Raw genomic sequence first — 19,159 nt, 5'->3', positions numbered from 1 at the left:
AGGTCTATAATTCTGTCGACCGTGCTTGAGAAGCAATCATATTAACGACTAATCAGATCAGTCAAATTTCGCGCTTCAACAAGGATTGACCATTCTCAATAATATAGTTGCTTGTCCTGATTTGGACTTGATAATTTTTGAATTTTGATTATGCGTAAAATTAATTTTTATGCTGATAATGAAAGCATTTCGGATGTTGTGCTCATGACTGAAGGAAAAGTTAATTCAGTTCGTTCTGAAACACGGAGATGAAACCATATATATATATCTGTTCCGAATTTCTTGAAAGTGTAAATTGATTTAAAAGAAAATAATAAGGACAATTTGTTGTTTAATTCAATGTCTGATAAGATGCCGTTCACATCCTGCGTTATCATGGATGCTGAGACGCGCTCCGCTATCCGTTGCCATACCACAGCTGTGGCCGTTATCCGCTGCACTGCTACTGCTGCTGTATCCACTGCTGCTGCTAAGGGAGGACTGGTCCTGTTGCAGTCTAGAATTATAATGAGCGGCTTCGCTGCTGCTGCTGAATTGTCTTTTATTTTTGATATTGTTTACAGAGGTATATTTTATGACAGGATAATTGGTCAGCCCTAAAGGCTCGTCATCTTTGTTCGTAGTAGTGCATTTAGATTGGTTTTTTGAATTATCTTGAAGATTAATTTTACATCTTTGCCTCAATGGCACGGTAATTTTATGAATTTAAATAAAATTGAATAACCTACCTAACTAATACTATCTTAAAAACTAAATTGACAAAGATCGAATTTCCTCGTGAATTGACCTCTGGCAAGCATCCCTGAATCTAGACAGAATTGCCTGTTTGCGCACCAAAAGTGTATCTAGACCGGCTAGCTGGTGGATCTCAGAATTACGCGTTCTTGGAGGACTGTTAAGGATCATCCTTAGGATCTTATTTTGGATAACCTGTAATTTATCATGGTGATACTTGGCACAACTCTCCCAGATTGGCAAACCGTATTCTAATACTGGCAGGATAATCATTTTATGGACAGCAAGCTTGTTCTTCAGGGACAGTTTGGATTTTCTGTTTATCAGTGGGTATAGAGATTTAATTAGGATGTTGCCTTTGATTGATGTTTTTTCCACATGTGATCTGAATATAAGCTTGCTGTCCAGAACAAGACCGAGGTATCCCACCTCTCTCGACCATTCGATGGGTGAATTATTAATTTTTAGCCTGACGTCGTCAGGCGGAACAAGTCGACGTGAGTTTGAGTGGAGAAATAAGATGGCCTGTGTTTTAGCCGCATTGATGCAAATCTTCCAGTTGTTGAAGTAGCCGGATAGAACATCCAGGCCTGCTTGAAGTTTTCTAGTCAGCGAACGGATCACTCGCCCTTTGTACATGATGGCAGTGTCGTCCGCGAACATGGACAGTACACCACCATCCGGAAGGGGAGGAACGTCTGACGTAAAGATGTTAAAGAGGATAGGACCCAAGAGGCTACCCTGGGGGACCCCAGCATCAACATTAAATGTATCAGACTGGGAGTTGTTCAAGCAGACCCTAAATGATCTACCCGACAGATAATTTTTGATGATTTTCACAAGGAAGATCGGGAAGTTGCACCGATGCAGCTTATAAACAAGACCATCGTGCCAGACGTTGTCAAACGCTTTATCAACGTCCAACAACGCCATGGCAGTTGTTTTGGAAACAGACTTGTTCCACCTGATAATGTTCGTTACCCGGGTGAGCTGGTGCACAGTGGAGTGCCCCTTCCTGAACCCAAATTGCTCTCTAAGGAAGATGTTGTTCTGATCAGCAAACTCTAGTATACGTCTCAGAATCAGTTTTTCGAACAATTTCGAAATAGATGAAAGGAGGCTAATGGGCCGGTAGCTTTTAGCGTCAGTGGGATCCTTCCCAGGTTTATGGATGGGGATAACTTTGGCGAGCTTCCAACGGGACGGGAAGTAGCCAAGTTCCAAACACTTATTGAAGATCTTTGCGAGGTGATGAAAGAAGTCAACGCTCAAATTTTTCAATTCGAGATTGACCACCCCATCGACACCCGCGGCCTTCATATTTTTACATGATTTGATGGCTGCCATTACCTCGTCTGCAGAAATTATAGATTCCTCTGGGACAACTAGAGGGGTCACAGCGATTCTGGACATTGTAGCTGCCACATCAGGCTCAAAGGGGCTCACCAGGGAACGACCAAGATTGTGAGAATTTACGAAATGCTGGCCAAGTGCATTAGCTTTTTCAGCTGGTGTTATTAGCTGAACTTGGCCAGCTTGTTGATCAGAATGGGAGAGAGGAGGGACAGGTCTCGGCTTGTTTTTCAGAAGTTTAGTTAATTTCCAGAAGGGGTTTGCACAATCTGGGAGAGAGCGAAGATGACTTTCAAAGCTTTTGTTTCTGAGATCCACCAACCGGGCCTTAATGATTTTATTAAGACGATTGCAGTAAGACTTTAAGTGAGGCAGGCCAGTACGTTGAAAATGGCGCCTAATTGTGTTACGAAGTCTTATATAAGATTTAGTTAGGCTGTCTAGATTCAGAGTGTTACTCACCAGGTCAGAAGCAGGGATGTGTTGGTCACGGGCTAAGGATAGAGCCTCGTCGATGATCTGCAAGCACTGATCGATGTCGTCCGTCGATTCAAGCTCGATGTTGTAGCGGATGTTGGCGTCGATGAACTGCTGGAACCGTGGCCAGTCAGCACGATGGTAGTTGCGACGACGAGCACGAAATCGATTGGCGGAGTAGCCCACTTCGGCCACCACTGGAAAGTGGTCGGAGCTCAGTTCCTGGTAGACGATCGGATTTGAAAGGTTTGCCATGTTGGTGATGAAAAAATCGATAGTCGAATGGACACCGGAGCGACTCAACCGGGTGGGGGAGTCTGGGCTCAGGATGATGTACGAAGATGCTTGTAGGTCATTGTGGACGACTTTGCCATTTGGATTGCTTCGAGTGTTGCCCCAGGCTTGATGTTTGGCATTGAGGTCACCAGCCAAGATGAAGTTTTGCCGATGTCTGGTAAGCTTGACGAGATCTTGTTTCAGATTAGAGGATGAATCGTTCCTTGAGCTGACTTGCGACGGACAGTAGGCGGCTATGATAATAATAGGGCCGACAGGGGTAGAAACCTCGACCCCAACCGCTTCGATGACTTTTAAGTTGAAACTGGGCAGCAGCTTACAGCAGATGTTCTTCCTCAACGCGATGGCTACGCCTCCACCCGCTGAGTGGGTACGATCGAGCCGAACAACTCGAAAGTCGGGGAGGTAGATGTTGACGCCAGGTTTTAGATGTGTCTCGGTGATGATAGCTACGTCGATAGTCCGCTCGTTGAGGAAATCAGCGAATTCGATGGCTTTGCTCTTTAACGAGCAAGCGTTCCAGTTAGCGATGTTAATGCATTCGCGGGCCATATTTGGTGAGGATGGAAACTGCTGCTTGCAGCTGTTCAGCTCTGGTTTTACAGGTGCGAAGGGCTACGAATGCTTCGGCCAGGAGATGCACGAACTCTTCAGTAGTGAGAAGGGAATCTGCGTTGTTTTCTTCGGCGTCTGTGCGGGTAAACTTCATTCCAGTGGCAGGAGTTGTAAGCCCTGGGAGCCCCGGGGGAGGCGAGGAACGGCTCGATGCTGCGACATCGGCAAACGAGGTTGTAAGCCGATTATTCAGTGGGAGAGGTGGAAGCACTGGGATTGCACGTCGCGATGCGATGACTGGAAAATTTTGTTCGTTATTCACTGGCACTGGGATTTTTCTCCGACCGGGTTGGTTGTTGGTTGAGGCTCTTTTGCGGATCTCGATGAACTCCGCCCGCTTTGGGCAGGAACGACTGGTGGCCTTATGATCAGCTCCACAATTTGCGCAGACAGGATCGGCAGTTTCCATCAATTGGCAGGCGTCGGGTGCGTGCGTTTGTCCGCATTTGATGCAGCGGGAGGCCATATGGCAGTTTTTAGTCCCATGTCCAAACAACAGGCAATTGGAACATTGGGTCACATCTCGATGAACTGGTTTGTAGCGCTCCCAGGCCACAATGATGTGGAAAAGGGCACGAATGGACTGCAAATCCGCCAAACATGTTGAATTTTTCTCCAGGTTGATAAGGTACAATTGGTCGCGGTACTTCCGAGTCTTGTTGTGGCGTGACATCTTATGGATCTGTATTGGCTTGAGTCCATTTGCCTTCAGTTCCTCTAACAGAGTGTCAATTTCCATGTCTGGAAGACCACGGAGAACAACCTTGAGCGGTTTTTCTGCTTCAATGTCATGGGAGAAATATTCCACCTTACGCTGCTGCAGTATTACTTGCACCGCCTTGTAGTGATTCAATGACGGAACCATCAGTTTGTAGCCGTCAGAGCACATACGGATAGTGCATTTCAGTCCTTTCTCGATGTAAAAGACAATTGCTTCACGAAGACCTTCTGGAAATCCTTTCACATAGAAGGGTGGAATTTTCTCTTTTTTCACTATTTCGGGGTCCGTGGAGTTTTCCAAGACAGCAAATCTGTTGTTGGCCAAAAGCTTCTTAGCCGCCGAATCGGGGGCATTTCCAGGTCGAGGCCGTTTACCCGTACTAGAACCGGTTTTCGATTTACCCATGTCAGGGTTCACCGTAGCGTCGGTTTCCAACGCGAAAATAAAAACTTACGAACGAACGTACAAAGTGAACGGAGCGAAAATAAACAACTGTACTGCTCAACACGCTAGCAGAGAATGAATGATGAGCGGCTTCGAGTGAAACAGGCTCTTATATAGGCCAAATTGCACATTTCAAATGGCAAGGTCTATGATTCTGTCGACCGTGCTTGGGAAGCAATCATATAACGACCAATCAGAGGCCGAATTTTTCTTTTTGACAAGGCTTGACTATTTTCAATAGTACAATAGTTTGAATAAATAAATTACAATTATCTGCATTTGGGAAGAATCTTAGAAGATTTTCCAATCTATTGCTGCAAGAACGAAGGAAATCCACCGAATACTAACCGATTTATTAGCATTTGAAATTGGACATATTTTTCACTTTTTTCGGTTTTAGATTTTCATTTTACATCCCTATGTAGCCGAACTTCCTGAGAGAAGTATTCTACTTCAAAAACGTAAAATCCAAATAAGCGAGATTCTAGTTTCCGGTGCAAATAACCAAGCCGAAAGCATAACTTTAGCTGTTCCCCCCAAACATACAATCACTCACCTATGCATAAATAAATTTGAGTATTTATTTCATGACTCAATTTTGGAACTGTGGAATAGCACAACCGAGCAGCTCCTCTTAAAAGCATTTTCACTCCACTCAACAAGTAGGAGAAGAAAACTGACACCGTCTTCTCTGAAGATATGCTATAGATTCAAACTATCAGTACCTACTTTAGGTTCTTGGCTTAACCTTCTTGCTACTCCCAACCATTCAACTAGATAACTAGAAGGATAAAGTTTTTAATTAATGTATGACAGAGAATAACAAGAAGTGAGCCCGTTATTATTTGAGCATTTTAATGTTTCCTGCTACTGTTGCAACCTCGAATTGCAATTCACTAGAACAGGTTAACAACATATAGCCAAGGAAGTTGTCTTTTTTTTTCATAACTCGGCGCAAACTACAGAATTATTTTTTGGATTGCTCAATTGTTCCTATGTGTACGAACGATTGTCTAATTATAAGTTTCTAGACGAAAATTTTCAAAATAATTCCAAACGTAAGTAAAGGAATTCAGAAAACGAAGAACAGTATCTCCTCTATATTGAAAGTGAAACGGAACATTTTTCCCATTTTTGGCATTCTGTTTACCTCAGAGTTGACATCCCCGTGGACTGTGCACATCAGATCTATATCGAATCCTTCACTGGCGTGTACCCAAGTTTTTTCTACCGTAATGTCTGGTGGAGCTGCAATTAAAAAAATAGAAAAGAGAAAATATAAATAATTTGTTGAAATACTTTGAGAGTAAGCAACAGATCAAATGTTACTTCTAAACATTCTTCCTCAAGCAATCTGAATGGAAGTGATATTCAATAGTCTGCAACCTATGAAATATAACGCTACGCTCACCGGGTTACTCTGAACATAAGGACTGGCTATCGTTCGTAAATTGTATTTCCTTATTCTTATCCAGAATTTGAGCCGAGCTGACTCGTGATATTGTGTTTATTTGGCACAGACTTCGCAGTCAAGGTTTAGTGTACAGGACAACTGCGTGTTAGAACATATTCTTGTTCATCTGGAGTAGTCGTCTCTATGGTCCCATAATATCTCAGCTACCCGAGGAGGCCATGGCTAGGGAAGCTCTGGCTAGTCATCATAGCGCCTTTTGGGCCACTGTGTATCGCCCCCGACCAGCATGAGTCAGAAAATTGTATCTGATCCTACTCCTGCCTTCCCAGCACGTTTAGGGGACGGTGTTCCGTTCTCGGTGCTCGGTACAGGTGCCAGCCAAACATCGTGGTATCGAAGCCTGTATCAACTCATATCAACTCACTACTGCGACCAGTTGCCATAATTAGAGACTAACTACGGTATCAGTCCAAATTGACAGGTTAGTGCTGGTTCGGGTGATGAGAGCGGCTCCACTCACTCCGTCAGAGCTGCTTGGTTTGTTAGATTAGCATCGTACTTCGAGACCAGCTGAGAGGCTCATAAGTAATATAACCCATTTCAAATTTTCAAACAAAATACATCTTTACAAGAAGTAGCCAGAAAATCCAAATGTTTTATGCACTACTAATATTTACTTTTGCAGAATTCGGAATCTTGAAGGCTTTAATCTTTAAGTTTGCTACTAAGTATCCGTATTACAAAATGACAGCTCAATCTGTTCTCTAACCGTATTGAATTGTTTCATGGTACAAAATGTCAGGCATACTTGTTAAACTTTAATCAATGACATTTATGTCCAGTGATACCATATATCAGCGGGAAATGGTTAAATGAAAACCTTGCCTAGTGTATAATATAATTCCTTTGACTAAGACGCCCAAGAATAAAATAATTTAGATTTTGCTATTTTCATCAGACTCAATTTCTCTACGCTAAAAATAAATATCACCTTGATGAGGAAAATGGAAAATCCCAACTAAAAATTTTAATGTATGCAAAGGAATGTTGAAAAATAACACAACGAGCTCACTGCGAAATAAAATACTATATGCGTGTATTGCTGCATTGTACATATACGCTCTAGAAAAACTAGTAATAATAAAACAACTTTTCCTGGTAATTTCAAGTTTCCCTACATTTTTCAGTCGATAGAAAATATAATTGATTTTTTATCCAAAATGTCTCACATTTGCTCATTTAACAAAATATAGCCAAGTAGATGGTTAACCTTAACACGACGTTGCAGTAAAGATTAAGGTGCCATTTATCTTGTTCCTGGTCAACAGTAAGCAGGAGAGCGGAATTGAGAGCAGAAACTCGTTATTTCGTCTACTCACTTTTTTGTTACCAGCGTTTGTCAACATTAAAAATGCATAATATCCTTTTAAGGCTCTAAAAAAGCAATAATATTTCAATTCTCTTTACAGCAAACCACACGGAAAGCTTTAGGAAACCGTGTAATCTATTACCATCAACGAACAGTCTATCACCGCGGCAGAGCAAACGCCTTGACTTTTCAGGAATGTTCAGCTTTAGGATGGAATGAAAAAGCAAACGAACAGAAACAGAGGCAACCAGAAGGCACAGCTATTGATTATAAGAGTACCTACAACATGGTTCAAATACTTACACAGTACCGTTACTTCGATATCAGCGTTCACTGCTTCTCGGACGCCGTTGTCCGCCATGCACTGATATATACCGGCGTGATGACGGTCCACTCGCTCTAGAATCAATGTAGTACCCTCCGACAGATGTGATGCACCCGTGAATGAATCCTGTACAGGATCGAAATCAAAAGAGAACGAGAAATGAAAAAATATGCAATCGAAATGTTGCGTACGTACACAGATTACGTAACGTACAAAATAGCATGTTATTTGACCTTCTCTCTACATTATTGCGAATAACCTCGGCTATCTGAACTTAAACGGACGTCAATGAATTTAACAGCAAATATTTGTTTGCCTTAATATGTTCTTCCGCTCAATTGTTTTTTCAATACTAGTAAAGTTAGAAAAGGAACTTTAACTGCCCTTCCGGCTGCGATACGTAATATGCGCCCTTTCTTCAAATATTATATGGTAATATTAATGGTTTTCAATATGAATGTTCAGCAACTGTTGGGACGATTGAAAGGTTTCAGGAAGCTCTTGTTAGAAGACCGAGACTTCACACAATGCAATCAACTTTTTAATCGTAGGTACTACGAAATGCTACAGGATCGGGTCTTCTAAAATCACAAGAAGTCTTCGGCATTTGCGTGGTGAAGTTAAAAGCAGAAACGTACCAGAAATTCTGATAATGGAAATCCAAATTAAATCCTTATCCTTTGTCTGTTTTTTTATAGACTCTTGTTTGTGATCACTGTTTCATTTTATATACGTGGGTTCTCAAATACGAGGCATATTCCTGTGACATTGAAATTACATTAACCTTCATCATTTTTAAAAAGTTGATTTAGTGATGTTTTGTCCAAAGAATAATTAATGGGTTCATTGATGGCAATTGTAGTCACGGGTTACTTTAAATGGTTCAATTCATGTCTAGAACAATGTTTCAAAGATATATTTCCTCGTTCTCAGCGCTAAAAATCTAGATTTCAAACCTCCTTCTGCTGCCCCCCTTGAAACTCTAAACTTAATAAAATGACTTATTCACATTCGATAGAATTACTGTAACAAGTAAAGTTAGTATGAACTGAAAGCAAAATATAGTGCAAATTTTTCATGAAAATATGGTCATCATGGAACACATGTTGAATGATAAAGGGTAAAAACGAAAGCCTTATATTAATATGTACTATGTGTCATAAAATGACTGTTGCATTGAATCGAAAATAATAATTTGAAATTAAAAATTCACAAGCACAACTGCTGGTAACTTCCTTCAATCTCGTTCATATCATTTATATTTCATGACTACAGTTGCATTCAAGAGCACTCCATGGTCAAACTACATCGCTTCATCATGTCTCATTCACATCTATTGCAAAGTAGAATTCCTCGGCGGCTATTTGTTCAAAGCAAATGAAACTCAGTAAAAACAGTGCTATCATCGCAAGCAAGAAATCAGCTACAGTCGTACTATGCTACACGTATACAAACTAAAAATCACAGGAGGGTTGTGTGCAAAGCCACGACCGCAATGATGAAGTAGAATACTTTTACAAGAAAGAAAACCTGGCTGCTTGCATGTCAGTCATTTTTTTTAATTTGTTGTTCAATTCAATATCGGATAAGATACCGATCACATCTTGGCGTTATCACTGACAGTGTGAATAAAGTATTTCTTGTGATAAAATAAACAGTGAAAAGCTGATTTAACACTCAAAACTAGACGGCTCATGTGTTGTCAAAATGAGTCAACTTTTCATTGAATGCATTTACTAGACTACATTTCACTAAAGTGCCTCACTGCTTCAGCTGCTATCGATGCTAAACCCGCTGCAACTGCTTTGGTCCATGCCAATGTTTTGGCCGCTATACGCTGCTATTGGTATCCGCTGTCCTTGCATCAGCTGGCCCAGCTGCTATCGATGCTGAGATCCGCTGCAACTAGTGCACTATCCATTGCTACGCCACAGCTGTGGCCGCTATCCGTCTGGTATCCACTGCACTGCTACTGCTGTTGCTAAGGGAGACTGCTGTTGTCGCTGTCTAGAACCATTATGAGCGGCTTCGACTGAAACAGGCTCTTATATAGGGATGAAAAACCTATCGATAGTAGTAGGAAACCATCGATAACTATCGATAGCCATTTTAGTCGATAATTCCCATCCTTACTCTTATACAAACAAATATCAAATTTAAAATGGAAAGGTCTATAATTCTGCCGACCGTGCTTGAGAAGCAATCATATTAACGACTAATCAGATCAGTCAAATTTCGCGCTTCAACAAGGATTGACCATTCTCAATAATATAGTTGCTTGTCCTGATTTGGACTTGATAATTTTTGAATTTTGATTATGCGTAAAATTAATTTTTATGCTGATAATGAAAGCATTTCGGATGTTGTGCTCATGACTGAAGGAAAAGTTAATTCAGTTCGTTCTGAGACACGGAGATGAAACCATATATATATATCTGTTTCGAATTTCTTGAAAGTGTAAATTGATTTAAGAGAAAATAATAAGGACAATTTGTTGTTTAATTCAATGTCTGATAAGATGCCGTTCACATCTTGCGTTATCATGACAGTGCGAATAAAGTATTCCTTGGGGGAAATAAACACTGAAAAGTTTTCCAGAACGTTCTTTTCATTGGATGCATTTGCTAGTGTGCCTGCTATCGCTCAGAGACAGCATTTCACTAAAATGCCACACTGCATCAGCTGGCCCTGCTTATATAGATGCTGAGAACAACGTCAACCACTGCGCTATCCCCGTTGCCACAGTAGTGGACGCTTCCGTTGCCATTGGTATCCGCTGCTCTGCATCACCTGGCCCTGCTATCGATGCTGAGACGCGCTCCGCTATCCGTTGCCATACCACAGCTGTGGCCGTTATCCGCTGCACTGCTACTGCTGCTGTACCCACTGCTGCTGCTAAGGGAGGACTGCTCCTGTTGCAGTTTAGAATTATAATGAGCGGCTTCGAGTGTAACAGGCTCTTATATAGGCCAAATTGCACATTTAAAATGGCAAGGTCTATGATTCTGTCGACCGTGCTTGGGAAGCAATCATATAACGACCAATCAGAGGCCGAATTTTTCGTTTTGACAAGGCTTGACTATTTTCAATAGTACAATAGTTTGAATAAATAAATTACAATTATCTGCATTTGGGAAGAATCTTAGAAGATTTTCCAATCTATTGCTGCAAGAACGAAGGAAATCCACCGAATACTAACCGATTTATTAGCATTTGAAATTGGACATATTTTTCACTTTTTTCGGTTTTAGATTTTCATTTTACATCCCTATGTAGCCGAACTTCCTGAGAGAAGTATTCTACTTCAAAATCTCCTGGAATTATAAATTTACATGCTAAGTAAAACGTAAAATGTATGTCTTGTTAACTACGTTAACAGCATCCTTGTTTAAGATATATGTGTATATGTGTTTAATCTAGTATTGTAAACTAAGGTTTGTAAACTAAGCTATAACAGCATTTTGGGCATTCATTCATTCGACAAAACGAATGTTTACTAGCCCAAAAAAAAACCGCCCATTTCTTATCATTTCAGCGGAGTGACCAAGAAAATCGATTAAACTTTCAGACAGCATACCTTTTTGTGCCAGTAAATGGCCGGTACCGGATTTCCTGATGCTTTGCACTCGAGTGTCACGGTGCTCCCTTTTCGGGCGGTGATTTGCCGATTTTGTGGCACTACTCGTATCGTCGGTGGCACTGCAATATAAGTGGATCCGATCAGAGTAAACTACTCAAAATCGATAAGCTCGTATGTGCGGAAATTCCCCAAGCTGGGACCAAATCAGCTTGCTTTATCTATACCTACCGAGAATTTCCAAAGTGTGCACCTGATCCCGACTCTCGTTATCACCGATCTGGCAAATATAATCGCCAGCATCCTGAATTTTCACGTTCGCTATTTGCAGATTGTAGCCCTCGACCAACTTGAAGCGCGGATCACGTGTCACCATTAAATTAGCTGCCGTGAGCACCGATGTCCCCCGGCGCCATAATAGCACGTAGGATCCTGGATAAGCACATATGTGAAGAAACAAGCAAAAAATGAGAAAGAGAATTATCCCGAAAATATGAGCTAGCCGTTATAAAACTACATACACATGATGAAACAAATCCCTGAAGTTGCTTTCTCTAAAACAGTTGAACTGGGGGTCTGATTTGTTTTCTCTAGCAACCGGTTTATCAAAATTTGGCCCGCGGCTTATCAAAATATGGCCCAGACGCGCTTGCAGATATTCTCACTCTCTATAACTAATTCTAGTGTACCTCTATTCTGCCGTTCTACGCTTAGTTGTCCCAGGTTATATGGAGTTTGCTATATACATGGGACCAATATCGTTTTTCACAGCAGTATAGAATACGTACACATGCATGATTGTGTGAATATATGAGATACTTACCCAGGTCTTTCACCTTGCACGGAAGTTCGATCGAGTCCCCTATGATAGCTTTGTAGAGGTGGCCTCGGGTCATAAATTTTGGAGCTACGGTCGGCGTGTCTATATCGATTGTAGAAATAAACGGGTCGGGCCGGGCGATGCAGAGTCCTATGCGGTCGGATCGCAAAAGAGAGACAGTTTGAATGGGAATTAGATTTTATTAGGCAAACGTTCCTTTCGAGATTGTTTCAATGAAATATACTATCCATGACTGTGAACCCAAAGTTAGTCAACAGGTCTATTGAACTTTTGTTTTATAAAAAGTCGCAATGGTGAAGTTATTCAAAACGACCGCAAATTCAATAATCAAATTTTGGTACGTCGCATCTAAAATCGGCTTTCTTTCAATGTCGGGATTACTTGTGAGCAGCAGACAAAATACGATTTGCGCTTTATTTTGATTGATTATGCGAATGACTAAGATCATATTATTGCCATAAAAATACATTCTACCAAGAGTCACTCTCTCAGTATTTTTGAGCAGCGGATGGATGGTCTTCATCAAACTAAAAGCAGGGTGGATTACCGAAGAGACACGTTAAAAAAAGTTGAAGAAGTGATACATTCAAGTGAAACACCAAACTGTTTTCCCATCTCTCCACTTTGCATGGCATCGTTTTTTTGTAATAACAGATAATATAGTTATCGATTTGTTTTCTGTCAGCAACCAAACAAATTGCCTTTGACAGTAAAGGTAAAAAAAACAATATCGCACGCTTAGCCTTGGGGCTAATAGCGGTCTCGATCAACTAGATTAGTTGAGAGAATTCGTTATCGATATTGTTTTTGGCACATTTTGCATGTGTAGAATAAGCACAACGATACACCGTGCCCCAGTGCTGAGTCGAGAAAATTTCCAGCTCGAAAAGATCCTCGACTCGATCGGGAATCGAACCCGATATCACAACCGTGTGGGAGAGCTAGCCGACCGACATCGCTAACCACAGGACCACGGGGACCACAAGACGGGGGCAGTAAAGGTATAACCTGCAAATTGTTTTTATAAATACTTTTTCAATACGTTGTGCATTGATAGAAAAAATATTAATGCTAGTACAAATACTTATTAATGAAATTGACACTTTTTTCTAAACAGAGTAAAAAGCAATAAGGACGTTTTTAGGAATCAAAATTGTTGTATCATATCATCTCAAAATTTTTTTATTTTCCTGAGGAGCCTATGACCACTGCTAACATTAGTTAGATATATTGTGGTGTACTCCGCGTTAATTTATATGCACTGTCAGTTCGTTCCTTCACTATGGCTAACAATGATAGATTTGCATTTCACCCCAAGAAGGTGTGACTTCTTTGATGAAGTTCCTTACCTTCATTAGTTCAGCAAACCATATCCTGTTGGACGTAAGGATACCTTTTCCAAGAATACGCAGTCTTTGCTAATTAATGCGATACATTGGCACAACAAGTGTTCCGAGGTTTCTACTTCAGAATTACAATAAGTACAGTAAGGTCGCTTTTTACGCTGTTTTTTTACGCGGATTGGTTTTCTCCATTACTCAAAAACGGTACAAGATATCGACCTCATTTCAATCGCGTTTTCCGTTTTAAGCCACGAATGATCATATATCAGTTTTATCGTATCGTACCTTGAGACCAGCTAGTATGCACATGCATAGATAATGTTTAAACTAAAAATTCGATCATAACGAGTTTTATAGTGACCTATTGGGAATGCTTATCGTTCTGAGTCAAGAAGTTGAAAAGCATTTTCATTCGTCATTTCAGAGTTTGGTTGTCATAGTAAACCCTATTCCTTTTGAAAATTGAAACAAAAATAAAATTTAGCAAATAGACTCCTTAAAACACATACATATTAAAAATGTTCATCTATCTGAGTCGAGGAGTTGAAAAGCATCCTCATTCCATATTTCTAAGTTTGGTTGTCATAATAATCGCTATACTTTCTAAAATAAAAATAAAACTAAGCAAGTAATCTCCCTAAAAAACTGCTAGAAATATACACATCAACTAATCTTTTTAACTCGTCCCTGATTACTATTTCGCACGGTAAAATACATATTTTATTAAAAATACCACTTAGTATTTGCCCGATAGAAGCAAACTGCTGCAACACACTCTAAGTATCATATTGATCCGCATTTACAAAGAGCAACTACAACGATTAAGTTCATTCCTTGGAAACGAATAAGTTTTTTGTCGATTCGTTCTCATCCCGTTCACGTGGTAGCCTTATATTCAAAATATTCATAAGTCTTCAGGTTTCTTCTTTGCTCTTTTTGGCTGGCTTACGGCACCCGGTATGGAGGTCTTGAATAAGCAATAGTTAATCTGCAATCTTGCTTGGAAATTACTGGTTCCCACTAGCAAAGATACTTCGTATACCGGCTTTCATTCTTGTGCTTTAGAAACACATTTGAGGTGAAGCATACCTGCGAAATCTAACTTCTTTCTTATGCTTTGCACGCATCGGAAATTGTAACTCACATGGTGTATAGAAGTGTTCCAGTGTACTCGCAAACACCGTACAGGTTTATTATTCATTGTCGATATAAAATTTGCTAAAAGGCTTTCGTCAGATTAGCCTGCATGCGGAGCATGCATTTTACAAAGCAAAGCAAATTCTGGTTCTTAGAAAACGTCATGGTATGAAGAAGTTATCGATTTATCGTGTTAATTTACATCAACTTGAGTATGAGTAAAACCTCGAAAATTAATGTTGGCACGTTGAAAATAAAAAATAATTAGAAGTTTTCTAGATGATTCTGATTTCGCACCCCATATTATACTTTCTGAACTATATCGTTCTTATGTTGTCGTTATTACACCCTAACCTGGAGCTAAACGCTCCAGGTGGCGCCAGTTTGATGGAAGTAGTAATTGATTAATTGCGTGATGGGAATCAATTTGTGTCGAAACTGTTCGCTATCCATTATTACGCTTTTCATTAACAAGAGACTAGTTATGCTTTCTTGCATTTTGATAGTTCTCCGTTACACTTTGTTTCATTTACATATAATTGTTTCTTCAGATAACACAGTTTATCGACGGTTCATTACATTCAATTATTTCTGTCTAGCAAATTGTTTCTGTTTCTAATTAATTTTTCAATACCTTCTACAGAGTAATCACGCTGAACTATAATATTCATTAATATTTTAAATATACAACGGCAAGTGCTTTGTATTGACATGCGAAACTAAATTTCAGTATTGATGGACAGGAGCTATTTTTTTTTTTTTTTTGATTCGTAATAATTTTACACTACACTTTTATTTCATTTTACTTTTTAATTCAATCACTTTGTGATAGAAATTAAAAGTGATATAAGAAAAAAGTGTAGTGAAATAAAAGTGTAGTGTGAAATTGTGGAGATTCTGTCAACAGCTCACGTAAGAATTAATGAATCGTAAATTTAGATGAATGAAACTATAATATTTCGCAAGTTTCTAGGGATAATAATAAGTAAGAGTAAGATCAGCATATTAATCAATTTTACCACAATCATGCCATAGCATGCTTAATGAATCATTATTGCCAAATAACACATTTCCCACATATGCCAACATCCAGTTGATTATTCAAAGCATTCGAGCTATTTGCTGATCCAAAATATCTTTCAGCATGAGTTTGCACTTTCGCAAACTTTTCACGCACGCGTTATTTTTTCAGTTTTTCTGAGTAAGTAATACAGTGCAAAGGGCTGCAAAGTGCTCTAACTTACATACTTTCACAGTTTTTTCGACCAGTTGTATAATTTTCTTTCCGCTAACACAATGCGAAGAAAAAAGAAGAAGAAAGAAGAAATACATAGTACATAATATTCTTTCCGTTTCTTATCAGTTTCTCCTTGCTTCACACCGACAACTTATATAGAACCAGTGGTGGGCACCATTCCGCTAATTCGCTAATCGCTAATTAGCGACGCTAATATTCAGTTAGCGGTTTAGCGATTTCGCTAATTTTTCAACTGGTTAGCGAAACTGTTAGCGTCGCTAAAATTTTGGCCTTCGAAACGCTAATCGCTAATTCGCTAAATTTTGTAGAAAAGCGGGAACAGAACTGTTTAAAAATTGTGAATTGCTGATGGCGTACGTAAATTGCTTCGAAAGATGAACAAACTTTACTGTGAAAGTAACTTTTGTCAGTCTTTTTACCCTAGAATGGAGCTGCAATTATCGTAAAAGCCACAGGAGTGTTTGGAAGAACAACCTCAAGGTCTAGATTGAATTTTCGGCACACCAAGAACTTTTGTAAATTGAAATGCGTTTGAAATTATGACAACTTTGCTTCTACTATTTCGATTCAGATAATAATTGAATTTTTATGAGAACTTTACTAAAAGTATCTATTTTCCATGCATTAACAAATAACTTTTGTTACTTCTTGTTTTTACATAATTAAGCATGAACACCATTTTGTGAACCTCGTACTGTAAATAGCTCTAAAAAGCAATTGTTTTCGTTTGTTTAACCACAAAAGATCAAAGTGGTCCAAATCTTACAAAACACGAGCAATAAGTATAGCGATATGACTATTTACATATTAATAAGTTAGCGATAAGCGAAAGTTCCGCTAATGTGGGTTTAGCGTTTAGCGATTATCGAGCTAAATTTTCCGGTCAGCGGCTTAGCGATTAGCGTCGCTAAATTTTCGGTTAGCGGTGCCCACCACTGTATAGAACGAATACAGTTTTTGATCATTTTTGTACATTATACAGGCAGTATAAAAGCAGTGTCATGAAAAAAAGTAACAAAAATGCAAAGACAGTTACTTCGCTATGAGGCTAGTTTTTCCTTTACATGCTTTCTACTTTCCACCAATCTAACCGCAAAAGCCCTCAGCTACAATATATGTTCACTCTTCCATCTTATTTAAACAGAGAAGGAGCAACAGTAAATCTGAACAAATACATAGCACAAGCTAATGAATGTTCATGGCGTTTCAAGTGTGAAAACGCTGATACTATTCCCCATTTAACCCTACTCTAGAAAACATCGTTTTAACAGGTTTCTTAAAAATAAAATTGTAAGTTTTTGACAAAACGTACAGTTTTGGCACAATAAAACCGCAAAACTCTAATTAGAATTTGAATAATTGTACAGTAAGGTTACTAAATTGAATTGGGCATTTTGCTGAAGGTATCAAGTGGTGTTTTTTCGTAAAGTACATTCCAATTAAAAACATAATCTTATATATGTTAGAGAAGCTGCAGCAGGATACCATAAACTGATAAACAAAATGATTTTGATGCCAGCGGGAAAAAAACTCGCCGGTGCGGATATTTATGAAAGATGTCAATACGCATGATAAATTGAGTAGCGTGCACAAACAATGTGCCTTGCAAGCCTTAGTATTTACCAACATGCATGATGTTAAAAATATTAGAAAAAAGGTTTTTATATATCCCTCCAATCCCACAAAATATGCCAAGTTTACTCAGTGTAATTTGAATAATATTTTGATAACAGTTGTGTCAACGCGTTCGAAAGTTTATCTCGAGCGGTAAAATTCAAAGTAGAAATGCCATAAACACAATATTTTGGTTTCACTTCGCAATACTTTTTTGATACGATCAATTGCCAGGTTACAAAATAGTGCACTTTCAATATCTCACGACACAAAAAAAAATCGTGTAACTTTAAAAAAACTCAACCTCAAACAACACTGAAACAATCGTTCTATAAACTATCTTCAACTAAGATTTTTTACGGCATGTTCCTTTATTGAAATTTTGACAACTTGGCCCCCGGCCATCCATTCGCAAGAAAAGACTAGCAAACATTTTGGGAAATATTGAGAAATAAAATGTTTAGAAATCAAATTTTTAATCATGTTTCGTTTATTTTGCATCAATATTAAATAAACAAAATGCTCAAAAAAACTACGATCATAAACGAGGATGTTCTTCAAGAAAACAAAGTCATGAGTTTGTCTTAAACATTTCTCAATTAAATTTAATGTTCTTTTTTTTATTTTTCATTAATATTATCCGTCCGAAATGCAGTGAATTTTAATTGCTCTACGGAGGAGCCATCTTTCTTGTAATGATCGCAAGACGTTTTCACTCACCATAATTCATGATGGAAACCAGCAGAAATATCACGAAGCACATCATCGATCTAATGTTCATCCTCATTTTCAGCCTTTTTCTCACTTCCTCTACCGTCGGAGCCCTGCAGCTGCCGTATCGGTTGCGGCACGTATAAGATATCCTGTAAGTGAAAACAGAGAGCAAAATAACAGAAAAAATATTAATGGAATGTAGTGTTTCCTGATGTCAAATTCGAATACACGGATGCGAGCACCAACATACGAGAATAACAAATTACTCACTTTCCTGTATAATACTAGAAAATAGCAAGTTGAATAACATATATCATATACATTCGAGCAGATAGGAAAAAATTACAACAGTTTTGATCACGCAAGCGTTGCTCTGTGGAATAATTAGAAGAATGTTTATTAATTGACGGCCAGTGTTTTGTGACAGTGCATTCGGCGAGTATAGGTTGGTGTCTAAAATCTAGAAATTGATTTGCAAACTTGAAAATGAACTAGGTTCACCTATAGTGGACTCCTTTCCTTTATTATCCCATAGTGAACAACTTGTCAGATCAACGCAATTTATTCTAACATAAATCCAAATTTAAAAATGTTTGTGATGTAGATTGGCTGGATAAAATGTTTTCAGACAGAAATTTTCTGAAAATCCATCGAGTTTTCGCATAAATTATGTCTTTTGGCTGCTCCACTTTAGGAAAGCGGTTTACTTGATAGTATTGACATAGTATAGTATTAATGGGTACGGTAGATGGTTTAAATCTCAAGTTTAAAGGGCTTTTGTTGGTCAACATTGATGACGTAGAACTCGAAAAACAAGGAGCAATAATCTTAAAATTATTTAAAGAAGTTTTCAGATGCTTTGATATTTTTTCGAATGCCTTCCTGCACTGTTCAACAATGTGGGATACCACAGCCCAAAAGCACG

At 39.0% G+C, this 19,159-nt stretch overlaps 1 protein-coding gene across 12 annotated transcripts in view; it reads right to left on the bottom strand.

Annotated features, from left to right (window-relative positions):
• The window catches only part of LOC129720673 (limbic system-associated membrane protein), a 67,962-nt gene that overhangs the window by 16,203 nt on the left and 32,600 nt on the right, over positions 1–19,159 (bottom strand). For all 12 annotated transcript variants that reach the window (XM_055672199.1, XM_055672202.1, XM_055672200.1 and 9 more), the window contains exons 3-8: positions 18,241–18,383; positions 12,151–12,297; positions 11,559–11,759; positions 11,328–11,449; positions 7,729–7,876; positions 5,793–5,890 (exon numbers count right to left, since the gene is read on the bottom strand). In XM_055672199.1, coding sequence (XP_055528174.1) covers positions 5,793–5,890; positions 7,729–7,876; positions 11,328–11,449; positions 11,559–11,759; positions 12,151–12,297; positions 18,241–18,383 — 859 coding nt within the window. The remainder of the gene's footprint in view (positions 1–5,792; positions 5,891–7,728; positions 7,877–11,327; positions 11,450–11,558; positions 11,760–12,150; positions 12,298–18,240; positions 18,384–19,159) is intronic.

Source organism: Wyeomyia smithii, chromosome 2 (genome assembly GCF_029784165.1).
Source record: "Wyeomyia smithii strain HCP4-BCI-WySm-NY-G18 chromosome 2, ASM2978416v1, whole genome shotgun sequence".
Classification (NCBI taxonomy): domain Eukaryota; kingdom Metazoa; phylum Arthropoda; class Insecta; order Diptera; family Culicidae; genus Wyeomyia; species Wyeomyia smithii.
This window is presented reverse-complemented; position numbering and strand designations above follow the sequence as displayed.